This window comes from Carcharodon carcharias, chromosome 6, assembly GCF_017639515.1.
Source record: "Carcharodon carcharias isolate sCarCar2 chromosome 6, sCarCar2.pri, whole genome shotgun sequence".
NCBI classification, from domain to species: Eukaryota; Metazoa; Chordata; class Chondrichthyes; order Lamniformes; family Lamnidae; genus Carcharodon; species Carcharodon carcharias.
Genome location: NC_054472.1, coordinates 46954027 through 46976936, shown reverse-complemented (window position 1 = coordinate 46976936; position 22910 = coordinate 46954027). Strand labels below are relative to the sequence as shown.

Genomic DNA, 22910 nt, shown 5'->3' with positions numbered 1-22910 from the left:
ATATCAGTCAATCTGGATAGTCAGTGTTGAAAGCAGCCAATCTTCTACCCCAACTGACAGGCTACTCAGCCAATGATTGCTGTGTTTCTGAACAACACCAATCATTGGCCAAGTATTGTGGTTGACTCTTAAATGCCTTCTAAAATGGTCTAGCAAGCTACTCAGTTGTGTCAAACAGCTACAAAGTCTAGAAGGAATGAAACCGGACAGACCGCCCAGCATCGACCTAGGCATCGAAATGACAATGACAAAGACAAACCAAGCCTCGTCGACCCTGCAAAGTCTTCCTTATGAACAACTGGGGGCTTGTGCCAAAATTGGGAAAGCAGTCCGACATACCAGTCGAGCAACAGCCTGACAGTCACGGGACATCTCTTACAGACAGTGACAATGTCTCAGTCACCACCATCACCATCTCTGGGTATGTCTTGTCCCACCAGCTGGACAGACCCAAGAGAGGTGGTGGCATGGTGGTATACAGTCAGGAGGGATTTGTCTTGGAAGTCCTCTACATTGGCTCCAAACCCCATCAAGTCTCAGGTCAAACGTATTCAAGGAAATCGCCTGATTACCACTTACTACACCACCTCTCCTCGCATCCACTGATGAATCAGTACTCCTCCATATTGAACACCAACCGGAAGAAGCACTGAGGGTGGCAAGGGCAGAGACTTCAATGCCCATCACCAAGAGTGACGAGATTGGGTCTGCGGCAGATGCTGAGAGAACCAACAAGAGGAAAAAACCTATTTGATTTCGTCCTCACCAACCTACCTGTCGTAAATGCAACGGTCCATGACAGTATTGTCAGGTGTTATGATCCAAGCTGAGGCTACCCCTGAACAAGCCTGATCCCAGAGTGGAACCCAACTTGATAAATCCTAACTTTTATTCTTGTTTGTTTAGATATGTGAAGAGTAGCTATGGAACAGAGGCACAGAAGTCAGCTGATGAATTTTAACAAAAGAATAAAACATTTATTCAACAAGGAATGATGAACGATATTACAATACTCCTTCACCCATAACCATACCTTTACAGATGTATACAGATTTGGAAGGATAACACAAGTTACAAAAGCTATCTTACAATCTAATGTACACAGTAAATACACAATCCCTGTAAATCTATGGCACCCTGTGGTCAGACACACCACACTCTGAAACCAAGTGACAGATGCCACCTCTATCAGATGCAACGGATCTCTCCTCAACCACCCCAGACGCTTATCACACTGTGAGCCAACCAGTCTCATTGAATTCCATCCTTCACACGAGGGATTCCAATCTCCACTCTCCAGGACCTTGCCTTGGAATCTTCACCCAAAATGACGTTTCCTCTCAGACGCCTTCTACAAGGGTTCACCTCCAGGGTTTCGAACTCTCCTTCTGATGTTCCTCTTCCCTGGGTCACCACATACACTCAAGTTGCCTTCCATGCACTCTCTCTCTCTCACCAACTCAGCCTTAACCGTACACCACTGCTTCATATGCCCATAGCAAAGATTTACAGAATTTCAGTTGTCTCTTTGAACCTTCTTACAAGCTGTTCTCACTTTAAATCTGAAGCTTAGAGCCGTTCTCTCTGTCCCTCACTCTTAACTTCCTAGGTTCCTGTCCTTCCTTTAACTAGAAGGTCTTCTTTGGACTTTCTGTTCTTCCACTCCCTTGGACTTCTGGGGTTTTTCTTGGCTTGGGACTTTTTTGTTCTTTTGGGAGATCTGCAACTCCCTCTCCCAGTGTCCAATCTCTCTGGGTCCGAGCAACTGCTGTTTCTTTAATTCTGTGTGTATGTCTGTGGGAGGAACCTGCTTATGTGGCTCCCTGTTGCTAGGCAACAGCACTGTTCTTCCTACTCCTGTGTTTACTTTCACTTTATAGGGGTTGTAAACATCTCATTAGAAATGCAAGCAGCATTTTAAAACGAAACTAAAACTCCATTTGACCTTTCTTAACACATACAGAAATACAAATCAAAGTTAAACTTTAAAGCTAAAGCTCATTCCTAAGACCAACAAATACAATTATAACTTACTTAAGCTATCTCTATTTCCTAACACAGGACAGTCCTTGTGGTGACAAAGTCCCGCCTTCACATTTGAGGGCCATCATGTTGTGTGGCAATACTACCTTGCAAAATGGGATAGATTTTGAACAGATATAGCAGCTCAAAACTGGGCATCCATGAGGCACTGTAGGTCATCAGCAACAGCAAAATTGTTTTTGACCATAATCTGTAACTTCATGGTCCAGCATAGCCTGCACCCTATCATTCCCATCAAGGGGTATCAACCCTGGTTCAATGAAGAGTGCAGGGAGGCATGCCAGGAGCAGTACCAAGCATACCTGAAAATTAGGTATCAGCCTCAGAGTTACAACGCAGGGCTATTTGCATGCCAACTGTGGAAGCAGCATGCAATAGACAGAGCCAAGCAATTCCACAATCAATGGATCAGATCTAAGCCCTGTAGTCCAGCCACATCCAATTGTGAATGACGGAGGACAACAAAACAACTAACAGGAGGTGGAGGCTCCACAAATATCCCCATTCTCAATGATGAGGAAGTTCAGCGCATCAGAGCAAAAGCGAAGGCATTTGCAACCATTTTCAGTCAAAAGTGCCACGTGGATGATCCATCTTCACCTCTTCCAGAGGTCCCCAGCATCACAGATGCTGATCTTAAACCAATTCATTTCATGTCATGTAAAATCAAGAAAAGGCTGAAGGCACTGGATACTGCAAAGGCAACGGGCCCTGACAACATTCCGGCAATTGTATTCAAGACGTGTGCTCCAGAACTAGCCATGCCACTAGCGAAACTGTTCCAGTACAGCTACAACACTGGCTTCTAGCAGGCAATGTAGATAATTGCCCTCATCGTCCTGTCCACAAAAAGCAGGACAAATTCAGCCTGGCCAATTACCACCCTATCAGTTTACTCTCGATCATTAGCAGAGTGATGGAAGATTTAATAGACAACGCTTTTGAGTAGCACTTACTCAGCAATAGCCTGCTCACTCTATTTGGATTCCATCAGGGCCACTCAAGAAGTGAGGTGAGACAGATTCCCATGACATCGAGGACACATTTGACCGAGGAACCCTTGCAAAACTGAAGTCAGCGGAATCAGGGGAAAACCTCCCTACTGGTTGGAGTCATATCTAGCACAAAGAAAGATGGCTGTGGTTGTTGGAAGTTAATCATTTCAGCCCTGGGACATTGTTGCAGGAGTTCCTCAGGGTAGTGCCCTAGGCCCAACCATCTTCAGCTGTTTCATCAATGACCTTCCTTCCATCATAAGGTCAGAAATGGGGAAGTTCGCTGATGATTGCACAATGTTCAGCACTATTCATGACTCCTCAGATACAGAAGCAGTCCATGTCCATATGCAGCAACAACTGGACAATATTCAGGCTTGGTCTAAGTGGCAAGTAACATTCGCCCACTAACAACACCCTGGGGGCTACCATTGACCAGAAACTGAACTGGACCAGCCATATAAATACTGTGGCTACAAGAACAGGCCAAAGACTGGGAATTCTGCAGTGAGTAATTCACCTCCTGACTCCCCAAAGCCTGTCCACCATCTACGAGGCTCAAGTCAAGTGTGTAATGGAATACCCTCCACTTGCCTGCATGAGTGTAGCTCCAACAACACTTGAAGCTCGATCCAGGGCAAATCATCCAGGCCAAACAGCCCACTTGTTTTTCACCCCATCCACCACGTTCAACATTCACTTCCTCCACCACCAACACACTGTGGTAGCAGTGTGTACCATCTACAAGATGCACCACAGCTAGTCACCAAGGCTCCTTTGACAGCTTCTTCCAAACCTGACATGTACCACCTGCAAGGATAAGGGCAGCAGATGCATGGGAACACCACCACCTTCAAGTTCCTCTCCAAGCCACACACCATCCTGACTCATAACTATATCGCCATTCCTTCACTGTTGCTGGGTCAAAATCCTGGAACTCCCTTCCTAACAACAGTGGGTGTACCTACACCACAACTTTCAGCGATTCACCACCACCTACCTAAAGGCAGTTAAGGGTGGGCAATAAATGCTGGTCCAGCCAGTGATGCCCGCATCCCAAGAACAAATATAAAAGGACATGCCAGATTTCCTAGTCACTCCTCTCTTGCTTATCTCATGTCAGGACTTGTGTGAGGACTCTTCTGTTTCCGTTTGTTGGAGATTTTTTCACTTCAGACTTGGCTGGAGGCTGTTAGGGCATAACCTAATATAAAGTACCTACTGCCTCAATTTCTACCCCACAGAAGGCTCTTCCCGACCTCCATCCTTAATGATGTGTGGCCCTAAGCTGGGCCCTTCCCAATCCGTTGGCACTCCCTCTCAATAGTGTATGGCCCGTTCCCCAGTTTTTTGCCCAAACTCCTCCCTCTTAGTGTTGTGGCGTGGCCCCTTCCCTACTTGCTACCTGACTTCCTCCATCTCGATGGTTTGGCGTGGCTTACTGACCAACCTCCAACCTGTGGGGCCCTGGGCCGGGCCCTTCCCAACCCAACCTCTTCCCTCTCGATGGTGTGGCCCTAGTTCCACTTTGCCTGCCAATTGGTTCACAGAGTGCCTTTCACAAACTCACAAACATGCTTGTCTCAGCTGCTGAGATCACTTTTGTAGTCAATGTTGTTCTGTGGAGAATTCTGACACTCAATTTATATTTTGTAAGATTCACAAACAGAGGACCAGATGCAGGGATTGGGGGCAATATACGATTATTTGGTGCCAACAGACACTTAAAGTTCCAAAGTAGAGTTTGTGGCATATGCACACTTTTAATGCAAAGTGTCCTCTGGCAGCTAGATACCACATTGGTGAGGGGATAGTGGCACACATCGAATGTCTCTCAGAAATGTGCAGAGTAGGCAGATCATGACATCAATCAGCGAGTAATACTGATCAGCGCTGCCACTTCAGAGCAACAGACTTTAACCTGTGTCCTCTCAACCTCACACAGATGAATGTGGGTTCCTCATGCATGACTGAGGGGGAGGGGATCAGAGGCCCCGAAACAGGAGGAACATCACAGCCCATGATTTCTCTCCCTGGCCCTGCTCTTAAAGTGACAATAAATGAGCTACTGATGAGTGACTGCACACCCCAAGAGGGTAGGAGTCCTTTAAGACATTACACCATGAAAAATTTCAAGTTAGCTGGGGGAAAAATAAATCACCTCTTCTGTTGTAAATTCTACACAGTACACCACTTAATAGACTCATATTAGTAGCAGAATTCCACACTAGGTTTTTCACTATGGACGTGCGAAATTTCACAAGTTGACATGGATGCAATCAATGACTTACCGGAAATCTTTGTACTGACTACAGCAGTATACGATAGTTATAATTAACACCACTGGGCTAGTCTGTTACACTTAACAGAATAAAATATTTACACAAACTTAAAACATTCTCCTTTCAGAAATGGCACATTGTAATGGTTGTAAGGATTGTAATGAACTGTTGAACTGACCAGTGAAGTTCACCAGCTAACATTCCCATATAACCTTTAATTAGACTAACCGATCCAAGCTCAAGGACCAGACTCAAGTACATAAGAAATTTAAGTCTATTTTGCACTTCACAACAAAATTATTTAAAGAAAATAATTTTGCAGGATAGCATCATTTTTAATGCCTACTCCTTGCTGCCCTGGAAAAGCTGGTGGTGGACCTTCTGCTTGAACTGCTGCAGGTACTCCCACACTGCTATTAGGTAATGAGTTTTCAGGATTTTGATACAGCTACAATGAAGGCAGATGATATACACACATCCATTGTACACATATTATATATCTTATATTTATATTATATATCTGTTCAGGATGATGCATGACTTGGAGAAGAAATGGGAGATGGTGATGTTCCCTTGTACCTGCTGCCCTTGGGTGTCATCAAAAAAGCCTTGGCAAGTTGCTGCAGGCCATTGGTTGGAAAATACGCAGTGCAGTCAAGGTGAAGCGGGTAGATGTTCTGTTGAAGGGTCATGAGGACTCGAAACGTCAACTCTTTTCTTCTCCGCCGATGCTGCCAGACCTGCTGAGTTTTTCCAGGTAATTCTGTTTTTGTTTTCGATTTCCAGCATCTGCAGTTTTTTTGTTTTTATCTCAGATGTTTGAGATGGTTGTTGGATTGTCAATCTAACGGGTTGCTTTGGCCTGATGTTGTTGAGCTTCGAGTGTTGTAGCTCCAATCCACGGCCCTACTCGCATCAGTGGAGGTGAACTGCTCAACTACTTTTTAAAAATTCATTCATGGGATATGGGCATTGCTGACGAGGCCAGTATTTATTGTCCATCCCTACTTGCCTTGAGAAGGTAATGATGAGCTGCCTTCTTGAACTGCTGCAGTCCATGTGGTGTAGGTACACCCACAGTGCTGTTAGGGAGTTCCAGAATTTTGACTCAGCAACAGTGAAGGAACAGCGATATGTTTCCAAGTCAGGATGGTGTGGGGCTTGGAGGGGTACTTCCAAGTGATGGTGGTAGCGTTTGTGGATTTGGGAGGTGCTGTTGAAGTACTCAGACATTTACAGCACAGAAGGAGGCCATTCAGACCATCATATCCATGCTGAGCAACAGAGATCTGACTACACTAATCCCATTTTCCAGTGTTTGGCTCATAGCCCTGAAGGCTATAGCAACGCAAGTGAACATCTAAATACTTCTTAAATGTAATGACTGTTTCTGACTCACTAACCATTTCAGACAGTGAGTTCCAGACTCCCACCACCCTCTGGGTGAAAAATTTCTCCTCAACTCCCCTTTTAGTTTTCTACCTCTTAACTTAAATCTATGCCCCCTGGTTATTCACCCCCCCTTATCCACCCTATCTATGCCCCGCATAATTTTACACACCTCTATCAGGTCCCCTCTCAACCTTCGCTGCTCCAAGGAAAACAATTCCAGCTTACCCAATCTTTCCTCATAGCTCACACCCTCGAGCCCAGGCAGCATCCTGGTAAATCTCCTCTGCACCTGCTCCAGTGCAATCACAACCTTCCTATAATGTGGTTACCAGAACTGCAAGAAGTACTCCAGTTGTGGTCTGACCAGTGTTTTATACAGTTCCAGCATAAGCTCCCTGCTCCTGTATTCTATGCCTCGGCTAATGAAGGCAAATATCCCATATACTTTCACAGCCACCTTATCTGCCTGCCCTGCTGCCTTCAGGGATTGATGAAAATGCACACCAAGTTCCCTCTGATCTTCACTACTTTCCAGGATCCTACCATTCATTGGGTAATCCCTTGCCTAGTTAGCTCTCCCCAAGTGCATTACTCACACTTTTCTGGGTTGAATTCCATTTGCCACTGCTCTGCCCACCTGACCAGTCCATTGATATCCTCTTGCAGTTTATGGCTATCCTCCCCACTATTTACCACCCTACCAATTTTCATGTCATCTGCGAACTTCTTGATCACACCCCCTACATTTAAGTCCAAATCATTTATGTACACCACAAACAGCAAGGGCTCCAGCACCGAGCCTTACGGAACCCCACTGGAAACAGACTTTCAGTCACAGAAACATCCCTCTACCATCACCCTCTATTCTCTGCCTCTCAGCCAGTTTTGGATCCAACGAGCCACTTTACCTTGGACTCTTACTTTCTTGACCGGTCTGTCATGAGGGACCTTATCAAAAGCCTTGCCAAAGTCCATGTAGACCACATCAAATGCTTTACCCTCATCAACACTCCTGGTTACCTCCTCAAATTTTTCAATCAAATTTGTCAAACATGACCTTCCCTTAACAAATCCATGATGACCATCCCTGATTAATCCATGTCTCTCCCAAGTGCAGGTATATTCTGTCCTTCAGAATTCCCTGCCACTGAGGTTAGACTGACTGGCCTGTAATTTCCTGGTCTATCACTTCCTTCCTTTTTCAATAACAGGGCAATGTTAGCAGTCGTCCAGTACTCTGGTACCTCAGCTGTGGCCAGAGAGAATTTGAAAATTACTGCCAGGGCCCCTGATATCTCTTCACTTGCCTCCCTCAACAGCCTGCGATACATCTCATTCAGACCTGCTGATTTATCCACCTTTAAGGCTGCTAAACCCGCTATAGTACCTCCTCTCTCTCTATGTTAATCTCCTCTAACATTCACAGTCCTCCAGGGTTCTCTGGACTTGGTTCCCTCCCCCCACCCCTTTTCTTTTCGGGACCATATTTGCTCTGTAGTCTTGCTATTTCCTTCTTGAATGCCTCCCACTGCTCTGACTCAGTTTTATCTCAAGTAGCTGCTCCACTTGGGCCAAATCGTATCTCATGTTAGTAAAATTAGCCTTTCCCCAGTTTAGAACTTTTATTCCCAGCCCAACCTTATCCTTTTCCATAACTATACTAAATCTAACTGAGTTATGGTCACCATCTCCAAAACGCTGCTCTACTGTTATACCTTCCACCTGCCCGGGCTCATTTCCAAATATTAGGTCCAGAGCTGCCCCCTCCCTTGTTGGACTCTATGTACTGGCTAAAATCTGTTCTCCTGGATGTAATTTAACAATTTTGTTCCCTCCCTACCTTGCACACAAACTATCCCAGTTAATATTTGGGTAATTAAAAATTCCCTACTATTACTACCTTATTATTCTAACACTTCTCTGAAATTTGACTACATATTTGATCCTCTATCTCTCACTGACTGTTTGGGGGCCTATAGTGCAGACCTAACAATGTGTTTGCCCTTTTTGTGTTTTTTTAATTGTAGCCTCATTTGATGATCCTTCCAAGATATCATCCCTCCTCACTGTTATAATTGATTCCTTGATCAATATTGCGACCCCCCCCCCCCACCCCCACCACCCCACTTTATCTCATATGAATATCCGATAACCAGGAATGTTGAGCCTTATTTTAGCCATGTCTTGGAAATAGCTGTGACATCATACTCCCACGTGTCTATCTGTGCCCTTAGCTTGTCTGTCTTATTCCTCAGGCTCCTTGCATTAAAATATATTTCATTTAGCCTTGCTAAACTCACTTCTTTCTTCCTCTACTTTCCAGACTCATTTACTAGCGTTTTAACTTCTAATTCCATCTCCTCTCCCCTCTGAACTACTTTTCAAGTCCCATCCCCCTGCCAATTTAGTTTAGATCCACCCCAACAGCATTAGCAATCCTCCCTGTGAGGATGTTGGTCCCGTTCCTGTTCAGATGTATCCCGTCCAACTTGTACAGGTCCCACCTCCCCCAAGAAACAGTCCAAATGCCCCAGGAATCCAAAGCACTCCTTCCTGCACCATCTCTCCAGCCACTCATTCACCTGCTCTCTCCTTCTGTTCCTATACTCACTACTGCGTGGCACTGGGAGTAATCTGGAGATTACTACCTTTGAAGTCCTGCTTTTCAATTTCCTACCTAACTCCCTGAAGTTCGCTTGCAGGACCTCATTTTCTTCTTTTGTCAGTAGTCCCAACATGGGCCACGACCTCTGGCTGTTCACCCTCCCCCTTCAGAATGTCCTGCAGCCGTTCCGTAACATCCTTGACCCTGGCACCGGGGGGGGGGGGGGGGGGGGGGGGGGGGGCGCAACGTACCACCCTGGAGTCACGCCTACTGCCACAGAAGCACCTGTCCACTCCTCTCACTAACTAACCCCCTGTCACTATTGCCCTCCCATACTTCTTCCTCCCCCCAAGCAGCTGGACCACCCACAGTGCCATGGCCTTGGCTCTGGTTGGCCTCCACAGAGATACCGTCACTCTCACCATTTTCCAATGCAAGCGAGATGCACTCAGGGAATTCCCTCACTACCTGCCTGGTCCTCTTCTTCTGTCTGGCGGTCACCAATTCCCTCTCCGCTTGCACTTCCTTAAGCTGCGGGATGACTACGTCCTGAAATATGCTATCCGCGAACCTCTCAGCCTCACGGGTGCACCGTAGTGCCCCCAGCTGCCGCTCAAGCTCCAAAACCAGGAGCTCGAGTTGCTCCAGCTGGAGGCACCTCCTGCATACACAGTCATCCAGGAGTGTCCAGGATTTCCTCCATAGGGCAAGATGTGCAAATCATGGGACTGAGCTCCCCAGGCACATCTTAATTGAATAGAATATGGACCCTTTCTTTTATTTTACCCTTACTCCCACTTGAGCCTCGCCATTTTAACCTCTCTCCCAAAATCTCGCTGTCTTATCCTCTCTCTCTCTCCCAAAGTCTCGTTGTTTTAACCAAGGTGAGACTTGGTGAGTTCCCGCAGTGCATGCTGCAGATGGTACACACCACTGCCACTGTGCAGTGATGATGGAGGGAGTGAATGTTTGTGGATGGGGTGCCAATCAAGTGGGCTGCTTTCTCCTGGATGGTGTAAAGCTTCTCGAGTGTTGGAGCTGCACTCGACCAGACAAGTGGAGAGTATTCCATCACACTCCTGACTTATGCAGTGTAGATAGTGGACAGGCTTTGGGAAGTCAAGATGAGTTGCCTGCCACAGGATTCCCAGCCTCTGACCTGCTCTTGTAGCCACAGTATTTATATGGCTAGTCCAGTTCAGTTTCTGGTCAATGTTGACGGTGGGGGGATTACACGATGGTAATGCCAACGAATGTCAAGGTTAGATTCTCACTTGTTGGAGATGGTCATTGTCTGACACTTGTGTGGCACTAATGTTAGTTTGCACTTGTCAGCCCAAATCGAGATTTATTCATTATGTACTTGAATGGTATTTTGATGAATGTATCAACTTATGAACAACTAATGCACTTCTGAGTAATTCATTAGATGTGAAATGTTTTAGAGTGTTCCAGAGAAACAGGTAGGATAGTATTCAAATGCAAGACTCTGCTTTTTGTTCTTATTAAAGTGAGCTATGTTGATACTAGGAAATGGAACTCTGCCCATTTCAGGCAGCAAGTGTGAGCATCAAGCAGGACCAGATCAGATATAGCAAAGCTATGCACAAAATAAATCTTTCTTTACTGTGTCCCAATAGCATATTGAGCTAACATTGCATTCCCTCCCACATCACCCATTCCCTAGCTTCTGATGGCAGTGCCAATCTATGCCCAGTTGGGTCTGCACTTAGCCACAAAGGCCACTGGGAACAAGTCTTTCTTTCAAACACTGCAAGATTTTTTCTGATTGCATTTTGCTTTCTTCCCCAAGGTGTATGTACTTAAGTTTATTACCTGTGCAAGTAATTCTTCCTTTTCATCAGCCAGTTTCTTTAGCCGCACATCTATATATAATAGGAGGAAATACGTGTAAAAAAAAATGCAAGCTTCAAAGTTTAAAAAAATTCTATTATTTAATTCATAACTTGAACAAGTTCAATTGACAACTTTAATTTCCTGGGCCAAAAGCAAAATACTGCGGATGCTGGAAATCCGAAATAAAAACAAAAAATGTTGGAAATACTCAGAAGGTCTGGCAGCAACTGTGGAGAAAGAAACAAAGTTAACATTTCAGGTCAAGGATTTTTCTTTCAGTTTCAGGTCAAGGGCATTTCTTCATTTGAAGCAAGGTCCTTGACCTAAAATGTTAACTGTGTTTCTTTTTCCACAATGCTGCCAGATCAGAGTATTTCCAGCATTTTCAGTTTTTATTTCAGATTTCCTGTAGTAGCTCAAATTATGTGTAATGATGGATTCCCAGCTGCATTAGTGCAATACACAGCAGTTCAAAATTGCAATGGTGAAATACAACAGCGTATACAACGTATATGTACTACAGAGGTCAATTTCCAAGCAATTATCTGGCTTGTCCAGCTAACACAAAAGGGTAATTTTATGACTGTATATTCCTGGTGTGGAGTCTCTGAAAATTTATGGTCAACTCGCAACTTCAACATCCCAAAATGAAAGAGGTATACGTACCTTGGTGTATGCAGCTTAACTCACTTGCACTGCATTAGAAGAACACAAGTGCTGGGATTGTCGAAGTGTTTCTGCTCCTTTTAAAGTGGTTTAATTCATTAATGGTAAGTACAACCTGGGCATCAAATTACTAACAAAAACAAAAATACCTGGAAAAACTCAACAGGTCTGATAGCATCTGCAGAGAGGAATACAGTTAACGTTCCAAGGCCGTATGAGTCTTCATCAGAACTGAGGGAATATAGAAATGAGGTGAAATATAAGGTGGTTGGGGGGGGTGGGACAGGTAGAACTGGGTAGAGGGCCAGTGATAGGCGGAGGCAAAGGAGAGATTGCCAAAGATGTCATAGACAAAAGGACAAAGGCGTGTTAACGGTGGTGATATTAGCTAAGAAATGTGCTAATGTTGACATTAAGAGTAGAAAGCAGGACAAGCAAGTAACAGATAGCCTTAGTGGGGGTGGGGCGGGGAAGGGATCGAAATAGGCTAAAAGATGGAGATAAAACAATGGATGGAAACACATTTAAAAATAATGGAAATAGGTGGGAAAAGAAAAATATATTTAAATTTAATTACATTTAATTTATTGGAAAAAGGGGGGTTGGAAAGGGGGTGGGGATGGAGGAAAGAGTTCATGGTCTGAAGTTGTGAATTCAATGTTAAGTCCGGAAGGCTGCAAAGTGCCTAGTCAGAAGATGAGGTGCTGTTCCTCCAGTTTGCGTTGAGCTTCACTGGAACATTGCAGCAGGGCAAGGACGGACGTGTGGGTCAAATTACTGCTTGGGTATTGGAGTGTAACAAAATAACTTGCTACATTATCCCTTTGGTTTTACAAATGAAATTATTCCATTCTGCTTTCGATTTGATAATGCCTCATTCTCAACAGATATATGCATCAATAGAATTTTTCTAGGAGTGGTAGATATTAAGCATTCATTTACATGGGCTCTGAGAATCAAATATGGGATAATGAGGACATCGCACTCAAGCTTAGCCAACAATCCATATTCATGCAGTTCAAGAGATTTCATAAAACATCAGTGGCCTGATAAGTTAAATACTGTGCACCACAGATGAGCTCCTGCATCCCTCACAGCAAGGGTGACAGCAAAGTGGTATACAGTCAGAAAGGATTGGCTCTGGGAGTGCTCGGCATTGACTCTATATATTCCTGAATTCTCATGGCATGATGTCAGACATGGACAAGGAAACTTCCTGATTACTACCTATTGCCCACCACATCTGCTCAGCTGATGGATTAATACTCCAACTTGAACACCACTTGGAAGAAACACTGAGGGAAGCAAGGGCACAGAATGTACTCTGAGTGGAGGACTTAAATGTAAATCACCACAAAGTGGCTCAATAGCACCACTACGAACCGAGATGCTCAAGTCCTGAAGGGCATAATTGCCAGACTAGGCCCATGGCAGGTCGTGGGAACACCAAAGATAGCAAAAAACCTACGTGACCTCACCTCACCAAACCATCTGTCGTAGATGCGCCTGTCAATGACAGGTGGTAGGAGTGACCTTCACACAGTAATTGTGGGGATGAAGCCAACTTCACTCCATTGTGTTGTGTGGCACTACCATGTTAAATGGAATAGATTCAGAACAGATCTAGCAGCTCAAAACTGGGCATCCATTAGAGCCATCAGCAGTAGCAGAATTGTATTCAGTCACAATCTGTTATCTCATGGTCTAATATATCCCTCACTCTACCATTACCATCAACCCTGGTTTAATTACGAATGCAAAATAGCATGCCAGTCATGCCTAAAAATGATGCACCAACCTGAAGCGAAAACACAGGACTGGATGCATGTTGAACAGCAGAAGCAGCATTCAACAGACAGAGCAAAGCAATCCCACAACTAAGGTATCAACTTAAAACTCTGCAGTCCTATCGCTTCCAGTTGTGAACAGCGGTGGACAATTAAACAACTAATGATAGGAGGAAGCACCACAAATAACCTTATCCTCAATGATGGGGCCAAATATCACTCCATCAGTGGCAGGTATCACTGACAGTGATATCAAGTGGCACTTATAAATAACCTGCTCACTAATGCTCAGTTTCAGTTCCATCAGGACACACAGTTCCAGACCACATTACAGTTTTGGTTCAAACATGAATTCAAAGGTGAGTTGAGAGTGACTGTTCTTGACGTTAAGGCAGCATTTGACCGAGGGTAATATCAAGGAGCCACAATACAACTGAAGTTAATGGGAATCAGGGGGAAAACTCCTCATTGTTGAATTCATACCTAGAACAAAGGAAAACGTAGCTATTGGAGGTCAATCATCTCAACCCCAGGACATCACTGCAGGAGTTCCTCAGGGTAGTGTCCTAGGCCCAAACATCTTAGCTGCTTCTTCAATGTCTTTCTCCCCCCCAATAAGGTCAGAAGTGGGGATATTCGCTGATGATTGCACAATGTTCAGCACCATTCACGGCTCCTCAGGTACCAAAGCAGTCCATGTCTATATGCAGCAAGACCTGGCTTAGGCTGATAAGTGGCAAGTAACATGTGCCACACAAGTGCTAGGTAAAGCCATCTCCAACAAGGGTGAAAATAACTATTTCCCCTTGATGTTTAAAGGCATTTCCATCACTGAATTCACCCACCAACAATGTGCTGGGGATTATCATTGACGAGAAATTGAACTGGACCAACCATATGAATACTGTGGCAACAAGAAGTCAGAAATTGGGAATTCTGCAGTGAGTAACTCACTATCTGACCCTCCAAAACCTGTCCACCTAGTTTAAGGCACAAATCAGGAGTGTGATAGAATACTCATCACTTGCCTGAATGAATGCAGCTCCAAAAATACTCAAGAAGTTCCAAACCATCCAAGACAAAGTAGATGCATGGAAACACCATCACGTGGAAGCTCCCCTCCATGCCACACACCATCCTGACTTGGAACTATATTGCTGTTTCTTCATTGTCACTGGGTCAAAATCCTGGAATGCCATTCCTAATAGCACTGTTGGTGTAACTACACCACATGGATTGCAGCGGTTCAAAAAGGCAGCTCACCACCAGCTTCTCAAGGGAAATTCAGGATGGGCAATAAATAATAAATGTTGGCCTTGCGAGTAACATTCATCCCATGAACAAATTAAGAAGTATTCTCTTGTGGTTGCTTCTGTGCGCCCACCTATTGCTGTGAAGAAGGCTGAATTGCATGCTGTTCAAGAAGTTCAGTTTGGGGAGGAATTAAGGCGCAGTGGGTAGCATCCCTGCCTCTGAGCCAGAAGCTCCAGGTTTGATTCCCACCCCAAGACTTGGTGACCAAGGAAGCTGCATGCATAATGTGGCCGAACATATTGATTATCAACCTGCTGCAAATTTTTCTAAAACATACCGACGGCAGGTGCAGGGGACACAGTTTAAAAATAAGGGGTCTCCCATTTAAGACGGAGAAGGGAAGAAATTTTTTCTCCCAAAGGATCGTGAATCTTTGATACTTTCTTCCCCAGGCAGCGGTGGAGGCACAGTCAGAGGTAGATAGATTCTTGACTAACAAGGGAGTCAAGGATCATTGGGAATAGGTAGAATGTGGAGTTAAGGCCACAATCAGATCAGCCATGATCTTATTGAATGGCGGAGCAGGTTCGAGGGGACAAATGGTCTATTTCTACTCCTGCTAATTTGAATGTACAATCTAAGTGCGGGAGAGATTCCTGATCAGCCATGTGATGGAACGAAGGTTGGAGCCTCTGTCATCATGACCCCTAGCTCCAGACTACAGCATGAATATAAAAAGTGCATGCTCCCACAGAAATTCAGACTCCCTGAATGAACTGTAACACACAAATTGAAGTTCAGTCTCCGCCAGTGTAACAGTATTTGCCAAATTGAAATAACCAAGCTATCCAGCCAGATTAAATGTTTTAAAAGATGACAGCAGCCACGAGAAGTTAAGGTTAAGCTCTATTGTTTATTAACTGAGAAAAATATAGTTTGAACAAGAACTACCTAGTGGTCCATCTCCTGCACCTTCAAGCACTTGAGCAGCCTCTTGAGTCACAACTGTAATCGCACCAACAACTGGTTCATGATTTACTTCACCATTAGGTGTGCCTTCGGGGATTATAACCAAACCGTATTTCTGAAAGATAAAATTATTTAAACTTTCAACTGCTGGAAATCAAGTACCTTTGAATTTCTATGGTCAATACAACTGATAACCAAAATGAAGTAAAGCAGTCTGTTACCTTGAAAAAACTGTGGGAATATATTTTACATTACAAGCAGAATACTACAGTTTGTGGTTTTCTAGAAGAGCGCATCTGATAATGACAGCTAAAAACTGAACTTAGCGAAGCTGTTACACCATTTTCTTCTGATTCAAGGATATAATTTCATCAGATACCATCAAAAACATGAGACATTAAAATAAAATCAATTCTTGTCAGAGATTTATACAATCATTGGGTCACTAGCAAAGTTAAAATATTGAGGTTGGAGAAGCCAGACCTGTACCTCTAGCTAACTAACTGATACTAATGGAATGAGATGTTCCAATTTAGGATTTCTCTGTTAATGAATTCAGGATGCTAAAAAGATAATTCCAATGCATCCAAGTTCACAAACAGAAATAACCAGCAAAATAGTATTTTCAGGGCATTATATTAAGATTAAAAAATGAAATGGAACCAGCCACTTGTATTTTGAGGGGCAGACTGCCTTATGCACGTGATTGGTTCTGTATGCTTTTCACATATTAAGTCTGCCTGAAGAACAAGATTTCATGTTCAAGAATTCTTGATCTTAACCAACTAAAATAAATGCCAAGCAGATTAAAATGTAAATACACATGATTTTGTAAATGTACTATACCAGCCACAAAACAATTTCAAATGGAAAAAGAGCAAATACCAAGTGTAGGGTATCTAATACGCATTTATCTTCAGAAACTTGGAAACATTTTTGAACAAAAAGGCAGAATGAGAGACTGATGCATATGGTACTTCAACTACTTGTAATGTATAATTTCCCCAAAAGTCAGCAATGACGCATGGAGTTAGTTCATTCATTACACTGCTCAATGATGTTGCTGAAAAGATCAGTCATGGCCAAGTTTACTAATTTCATTCCTCTTATTGTAAATACATGTGATGAACTATTACACATGCCAAGAGAAATGTCAATGACACTTTTTTAAAAACTGATGTTAACATTGCCTCTCTGGTTCTCATGTTAGCTTATGACTCAATTTTGGGACTTTTGCAATACTTGCAGCATTTGTTTGTGGCTGGTACATTTTCCATGATCTGCTGTAATAACTGGGTTAGTTCATTCTTCTCTAGGTTGTCATCACCATATTGTTCAAGATATTGATTTTCTGATTCTTAAATTTCCTGAGTACTTGGCACCCTTTCTTAGCTTGGATATTCTCAGCATAAATCAGTAGCTCATACAGAATCTCAGAGATGAAAATTGCAAAATACATGACAGAGCATATGCTGGAATTTGCCCCATCTCTTCATGTCACCTTCATCTTTAATATAAATTATCTTTATCTTTAAACAATTCATTTACCTCAGATCCCTTCAGAAGCAGTCATGGACCTAGGTTCTGCAGGAGTTGCATCAACAGTTTAATGAACTCACCAGCTCACTGAACTGACATTTGGAGGTAGACGAGGCAGAATTTACCATATCTGGGAGGGAGATGAGGTATAATGGAAACATGAGGAAAAATCTTTTCATGCAGCAAGTAGTTAGGATCTCAAATACACAGCCTGAGTGTATGATAGGGGCAGGTTCAATCAAGGCATTCAAAAGGAAATTGGATTATCTGAAAAGGAAAAATTTGCAGGGCTACAGGGAGAAGGCAGGGGACTGGCACTAGGTGAACTGCTCCTTCAGACAGCTAGCACATACATGACAGGCTAAATGGCTTCATTTTCTACTGTAACTATTCTATGATTTTAAGATTCACTATAAATCCAGCACAAAATTTCAAGTGGTACCTCAAATTAAGGAAATCCTAAATTAAGAGACTTACTGTTATAAGATTAAGCAAATTGAGTAGGTATCACATGGATCTCAAGGCCCATTTCTGAGGTGAAGACGACATTGGTCAGTGGCACCACCATTTTAAAACTCTTTGGTTTCAAATCCCTCCACAAATCCCTCATCCGTTCCAATTGTTCTAGTCTCCCCCAACCAGACAACCCTCCAAGACATCTCCACTTCCTCTCCTCTAACTCAGGCCCCTTGTACATCCCCAATTTTAATTTTTGCTCCACCATTGGTGGCTGTGCCTTCAGTTGTCTAGGCCCCAAGTTCTGGAATACCCTCACACCACCTATCCACCTCTCTACCTCACTTTCCTCCTTTAAAATAGTCTTCAACTCTACCTCTCAAATCAAGTGTTTGGTCATCTGACCTAATGTCTCCTTACCTGGCCTGGTATTATACTTCATCTTATCATGCTCCTGTGAAGCACTGGAACGTTTCATTGCATTCAAGCAATCTGCTCTGTTTAATAAGATAACTCTACCCAGGTTTTCTTAACGTGGTTATTTGTGTCACTTTCTTACATAGATTACATTTAGCATGTACAAGTTCAGCTAAATAATACTAAATCTCAGATGGAGGCATTTTCTTTCAAAACTGAAATAGTTAAATCCTGAAAACATAGATTGTTTTACTTTTGACAGCAAAGCTATGTAGCAGAGAAATGCTGCTTCACCAAAGAGAAGAGAAAAATGAGCAGGTAAGTGCTACACAAACATGAGCAACTGAATGACCCAACATGAGAAACATGCATTGAATGAAAATGCTATGAAAGGTCAGTGAAGCAAAGGTGAACGTTAATCAGGGGGACAAGCAAAAAATTAACACAGCTTTCTTTTTAAAATTGAAATGCTAATTTTCTACTTCATTGTTTCAGCGGTAGTTTTATTCTACTTTTGCATATCTTAAACTTTTTTCTTAACCCAATAACATTCTTTGGTGGGAGGAGGGTGAACTCATATTCCAAATTCAAAGGTTGTTGAACAAAAACAAAGGAAAATTTATTTGAAAAGGAATTATCTAGCAATGTTAATTAGTTTACATATAAATAAAATAACCAAGCGTCCTCAATCTTCTCATGAAAGCAAAATACTACAGATGTTGGAAATCTGAAATAAAAACAGAAAATGCTGAAAAGACTCAGCAGGTCTGGCAGCATCTGTGGAGAGATAAACAGAGTTATGTTTCGAGTCCATATGATTCTTCTTCAGAGCTAAAGGGAAGTAGAACTGCTGAGTTTTTCCAGCATTTTCTGTTTTTATCCTCAATCTTCTGCTGCTGAGAAATGGAGGAAACTGGTTTCCAATATTGAATTCATATTGAAATTTGCAAATAATAGTTATGCTCAATTTTAAATGAAGTGATGTATAATTATTCAAGTTACAGTCACCACACTTTTTATTGCTGCTGATTTTAACTAAAAGCCCCCAAAAAATTAATCTTCAACACTGTTTAGCCTAAACCGCATACATGTCCTACCTTTGTGTTTTCCCTTAGATCAGCCAATTCATCTTTCAGTTCATCACGCTCATTCCTAATGCAGTCAAAGTAGTCTTTCTGCCTCTCTAGAGCCTGAGCACAGGACAACAAGCAGGATAAAGAACATGACAGAGAAAAGAAAGTTTGTGTAAATTGCAACAAAGACATGAATATAGCAGATGAGACAGTAGGAAAAGCGAAAGCAATGGGTTGAAGTTTGGAAAAACAAAATCTCATCTGCAACTACAATTTCTCAAGATTAGCTTCTCTTACTTCATAGTGCACAACTTTTGCAATCTGTCACATGCTTTCAGATGTTTGATTAAGCAAACAAACCACAACAATAAATCTACGTCATACGTGATATACAGAAGACAAATGGGAAAATTACACTGAACATTTACACTAAAGTACTTGCAATGAGGCAGTTTGTCTTTTACTTAAATTCCTTGCTAAGTATATCATGCTCCAACACACTGAATGGTAGAATGCGACATTACATTTACTAACCAATCAACAAATAACACCCCATGCAGCCACTGCTCAATATGACCTCCTACCCCAATTTTTTTGTCTTTCCAGTTGACAGTTTCCTGCAGATCAAACACATCCCTGGTGAGGGTGTCCACCCTCTGCTGCAGACACTTGTTCTCCTACAGGAAAAGCCACAGGCGAGGAAGGGAAGTTCAGCATTGGTTGGAGCACAAGACAGATTAGGCAGTTAAAAGAAAAAAAGATGAGTTTAAAGGCGTTGAACAAAATGAACACACAAGGCCATAATAGTGTACAATTAAGAAATAGAGGACTGCAGAAAGATGAATAATCCTAATTTTAAAAAGAATTGCAGATGCTGTTAGATATTAGTTGGCTTAGACTGAACTGTATAAAGTTTTCCTCATTTAAGTCGCCAGGATTCATTGAAGGAGGAGGAAGCTTGTTACATTTACCCAGGCCTTTTCAGTCATTCCCCAGGGATACAAATCAGCAGACTGCTGAAACAGGGTATGAGTACAGATTACAGACATAAAAGGTGTACAATCAACTTGCAACAACCATTTTTATATCTATTTAAAATGCAGCCAATTCGGTTCGAGAATCTGATAACACAAATTTACCCAACTTTACTTAACTATTCAGTATGCCTGAATGAGATACTTATTGCCCTCGATTGCAAAAGGCGGCAGCAGTAAAGAGCTAAAAGAAAAATTCACGGCATCCTACAACTGCGATTTCCAATAATGGTGTATACATTCATTGTTGAATATAAGTGAAAAAGTGCTTTGAACATATTTAATGCAAGTTCATTTGAATAACCCAGCTCGTTTGTTGACACATTATGTAGTGAACGTATACTGATGTCTTAGTATCATCCATATTAATCTGATTTCTATTATACTATTGCAAAAATATTTTACAATTTGATGATAGAAATCTAAAGATATATAGGTTGAAGTCTTAGTTTATGAAATACATCGCACCCTAAAATAATCAGCTCGTTGGCTACATAGATTCAAAACTGTAAGACATTCTCAAGGCAGTTAACATCAAATTTTCAGCAGCAATCTCCAACCCAACTAATGCCATGTCCAGTGGTGTCAAGAGCCAAAGGGCCATTTTCTACCAATTGTAGAAATTTATTTTATCAATTTATGCAAACACTGAGGCCAGAACTTTTGACAACAGCAGGGGCCTTCACCCTCCACCTACCTCTATAAGTGTGTCTCTTTGCTGAATACCCTCTTTTAGTTCTTCTACTTTATGTTGCGACACGCTACACATATGTTTTTGCCGTTCCAGTTCCTGAAGAAAAAGCAATAGTACATATTTTTTTTAAAAATCTACTTACAATTTGTTAAAGTTGTCCATCCATGACTTTTTCAGACACTATCACATTTTCTTTTGATATATCAATGATTAGATTATGGCATGATAAGTGGCACTGTTGGCCCATCTACTATTCTTCCAACTCTGGACTTGATTTGAATGCAGCCAATGTACAAGAATAACACCACACACACACCACACACACACACCCACACACACCCCCACACACACACACCCCCACACACACACACCCAGACACACACACACACACACACACACACACACACACACACACACACACACACACACACACACACACACACACACACACACACACACACACACACACACACACACACACACAGTGTTCCTATGGTTGACTAGGATTGGCAGTTCCGATATGTGCTTATTAATGCAAATAACACAATCTTGTACTTTTCTTCTTGCATTGCCCACATTTATCAGCCAACTTTCCTGAACATGTTAAAGCCTTGCTTGAGTGGTGGAGATTGAGCAGCACCTGTTGATGATATTTTACTTTCGTCCAAGCACCGTGTTGGCTATTATTTGACTATGGAGAGCATCGCATCTGAGCGCAAACTAGTTTTCATCCAATGTACAAAAGCATGAACGCATCAGGGGTTGCTGCATAGAAGTTAACCTGGCGAGGCCAATTGCAGTGTTCCTATCACCACCTGACTGAGATCAGCCAACTCAACAATGGCTAGAAATCAAATCTTGGCCCACACTAATCTGTATGGCTGGAGAGGCCATATGACCTACTCATCCTCCTACTTCATATGTTCCTATGTGTGGCTCAACTATGCTCTCCTCAACCAGATTCCCTCATCATTTTCAAAAAATGCTGGAAAAACTCAGCAGGCCTGACAACATCTGTGAAGAGAAAGACAGAGTTAACGTTTTGAGTCCATATGACTCTTCCTCAGAGCAGTTGGCTGTCTATCTCTCCACAGATGCTGTCAGACATGAGTATTTCTAGCATTTTTTTTTCTGTTTCAGATTTCCAGCATCGGCAGTATTTTGCTTTTATCCCTCATCATTTTATGAGCTTTTGTGCCAAGTGAGGAATGATGAGGATAGGAATGAAACTTAATCACTTTTAAGGATTTCAATGTATTAGAAGCAGTTCAGAGAGGATTCACTCGACTGATACCTTGGATTGGGGGTTATCATCTTTCGAGGAAAGGTTGGGCAGGCTGAGCCTGTATCCAGTGGAGTTTAGAAGATTGAGAGGTGATCTTATTGAAACATATAAGATCCTGAGGGAACCTGACAGGGTGCATGCTGAAAGGATGTTTTCCCTTCTGGGAGAGATTGGAACTAGGGGACACAGTTTAAAAATAAGGGGTTTCCCATTTAAGATGGGCATAAGGAGAAGTTTTTTCCCTTAGGGTTTCTTCCCCAGAAAGGGTCACTGAATATCTTTAAGGCAGAAATAGATGGACTCTTGACTAACAAGGGAGTCAAAGGATATTGGAAATAGGCAGGAATGTGGAACTGGGGCCATAATCAGATCAGCCATAATCTTATTTGATGTCAGAGCAGGCTTGAGGGGCTGAATGGCCTACTCCTGCTCCTAATCCGTATATTCGTATATCAATGGCAGCATTACACTTTCCTATGTTAGATATGACACAGATGGTATACTGGGCTAGAAAGCATTGCCTATCGTGAGAAGCTGTTAGTTAAATATTGCTGAAAAAAGA

The 22910-nt window shown here is 42.6% G+C and overlaps 1 protein-coding gene across 26 annotated transcripts in view; it reads right to left on the bottom strand.

The window, feature by feature from the left end:
• Positions 1-22910, bottom strand: part of lrrfip2 (leucine rich repeat (in FLII) interacting protein 2) — a 210193-nt gene that overhangs the window by 18579 nt on the left and 168704 nt on the right. For 18 of the 26 annotated variants that reach the window (XM_041189812.1, XM_041189833.1, XM_041189811.1 and 15 more), the window contains 5 exons: positions 21067-21159; positions 19920-20012; positions 19360-19452; positions 15833-15965; positions 11154-11203 (listed from right to left, as the gene is read on the bottom strand). In XM_041189812.1, coding sequence (XP_041045746.1) covers positions 11154-11203; positions 15833-15965; positions 19360-19452; positions 19920-20012; positions 21067-21159 — 462 coding nt within the window. The remainder of the gene's footprint in view (positions 1-11153; positions 11204-15832; positions 15966-19359; positions 19453-19919; positions 20013-21066; positions 21160-22910) is intronic. The other 8 variants (XM_041189816.1, XM_041189820.1, XM_041189823.1 and 5 more) reach the window with 2 other exon arrangements.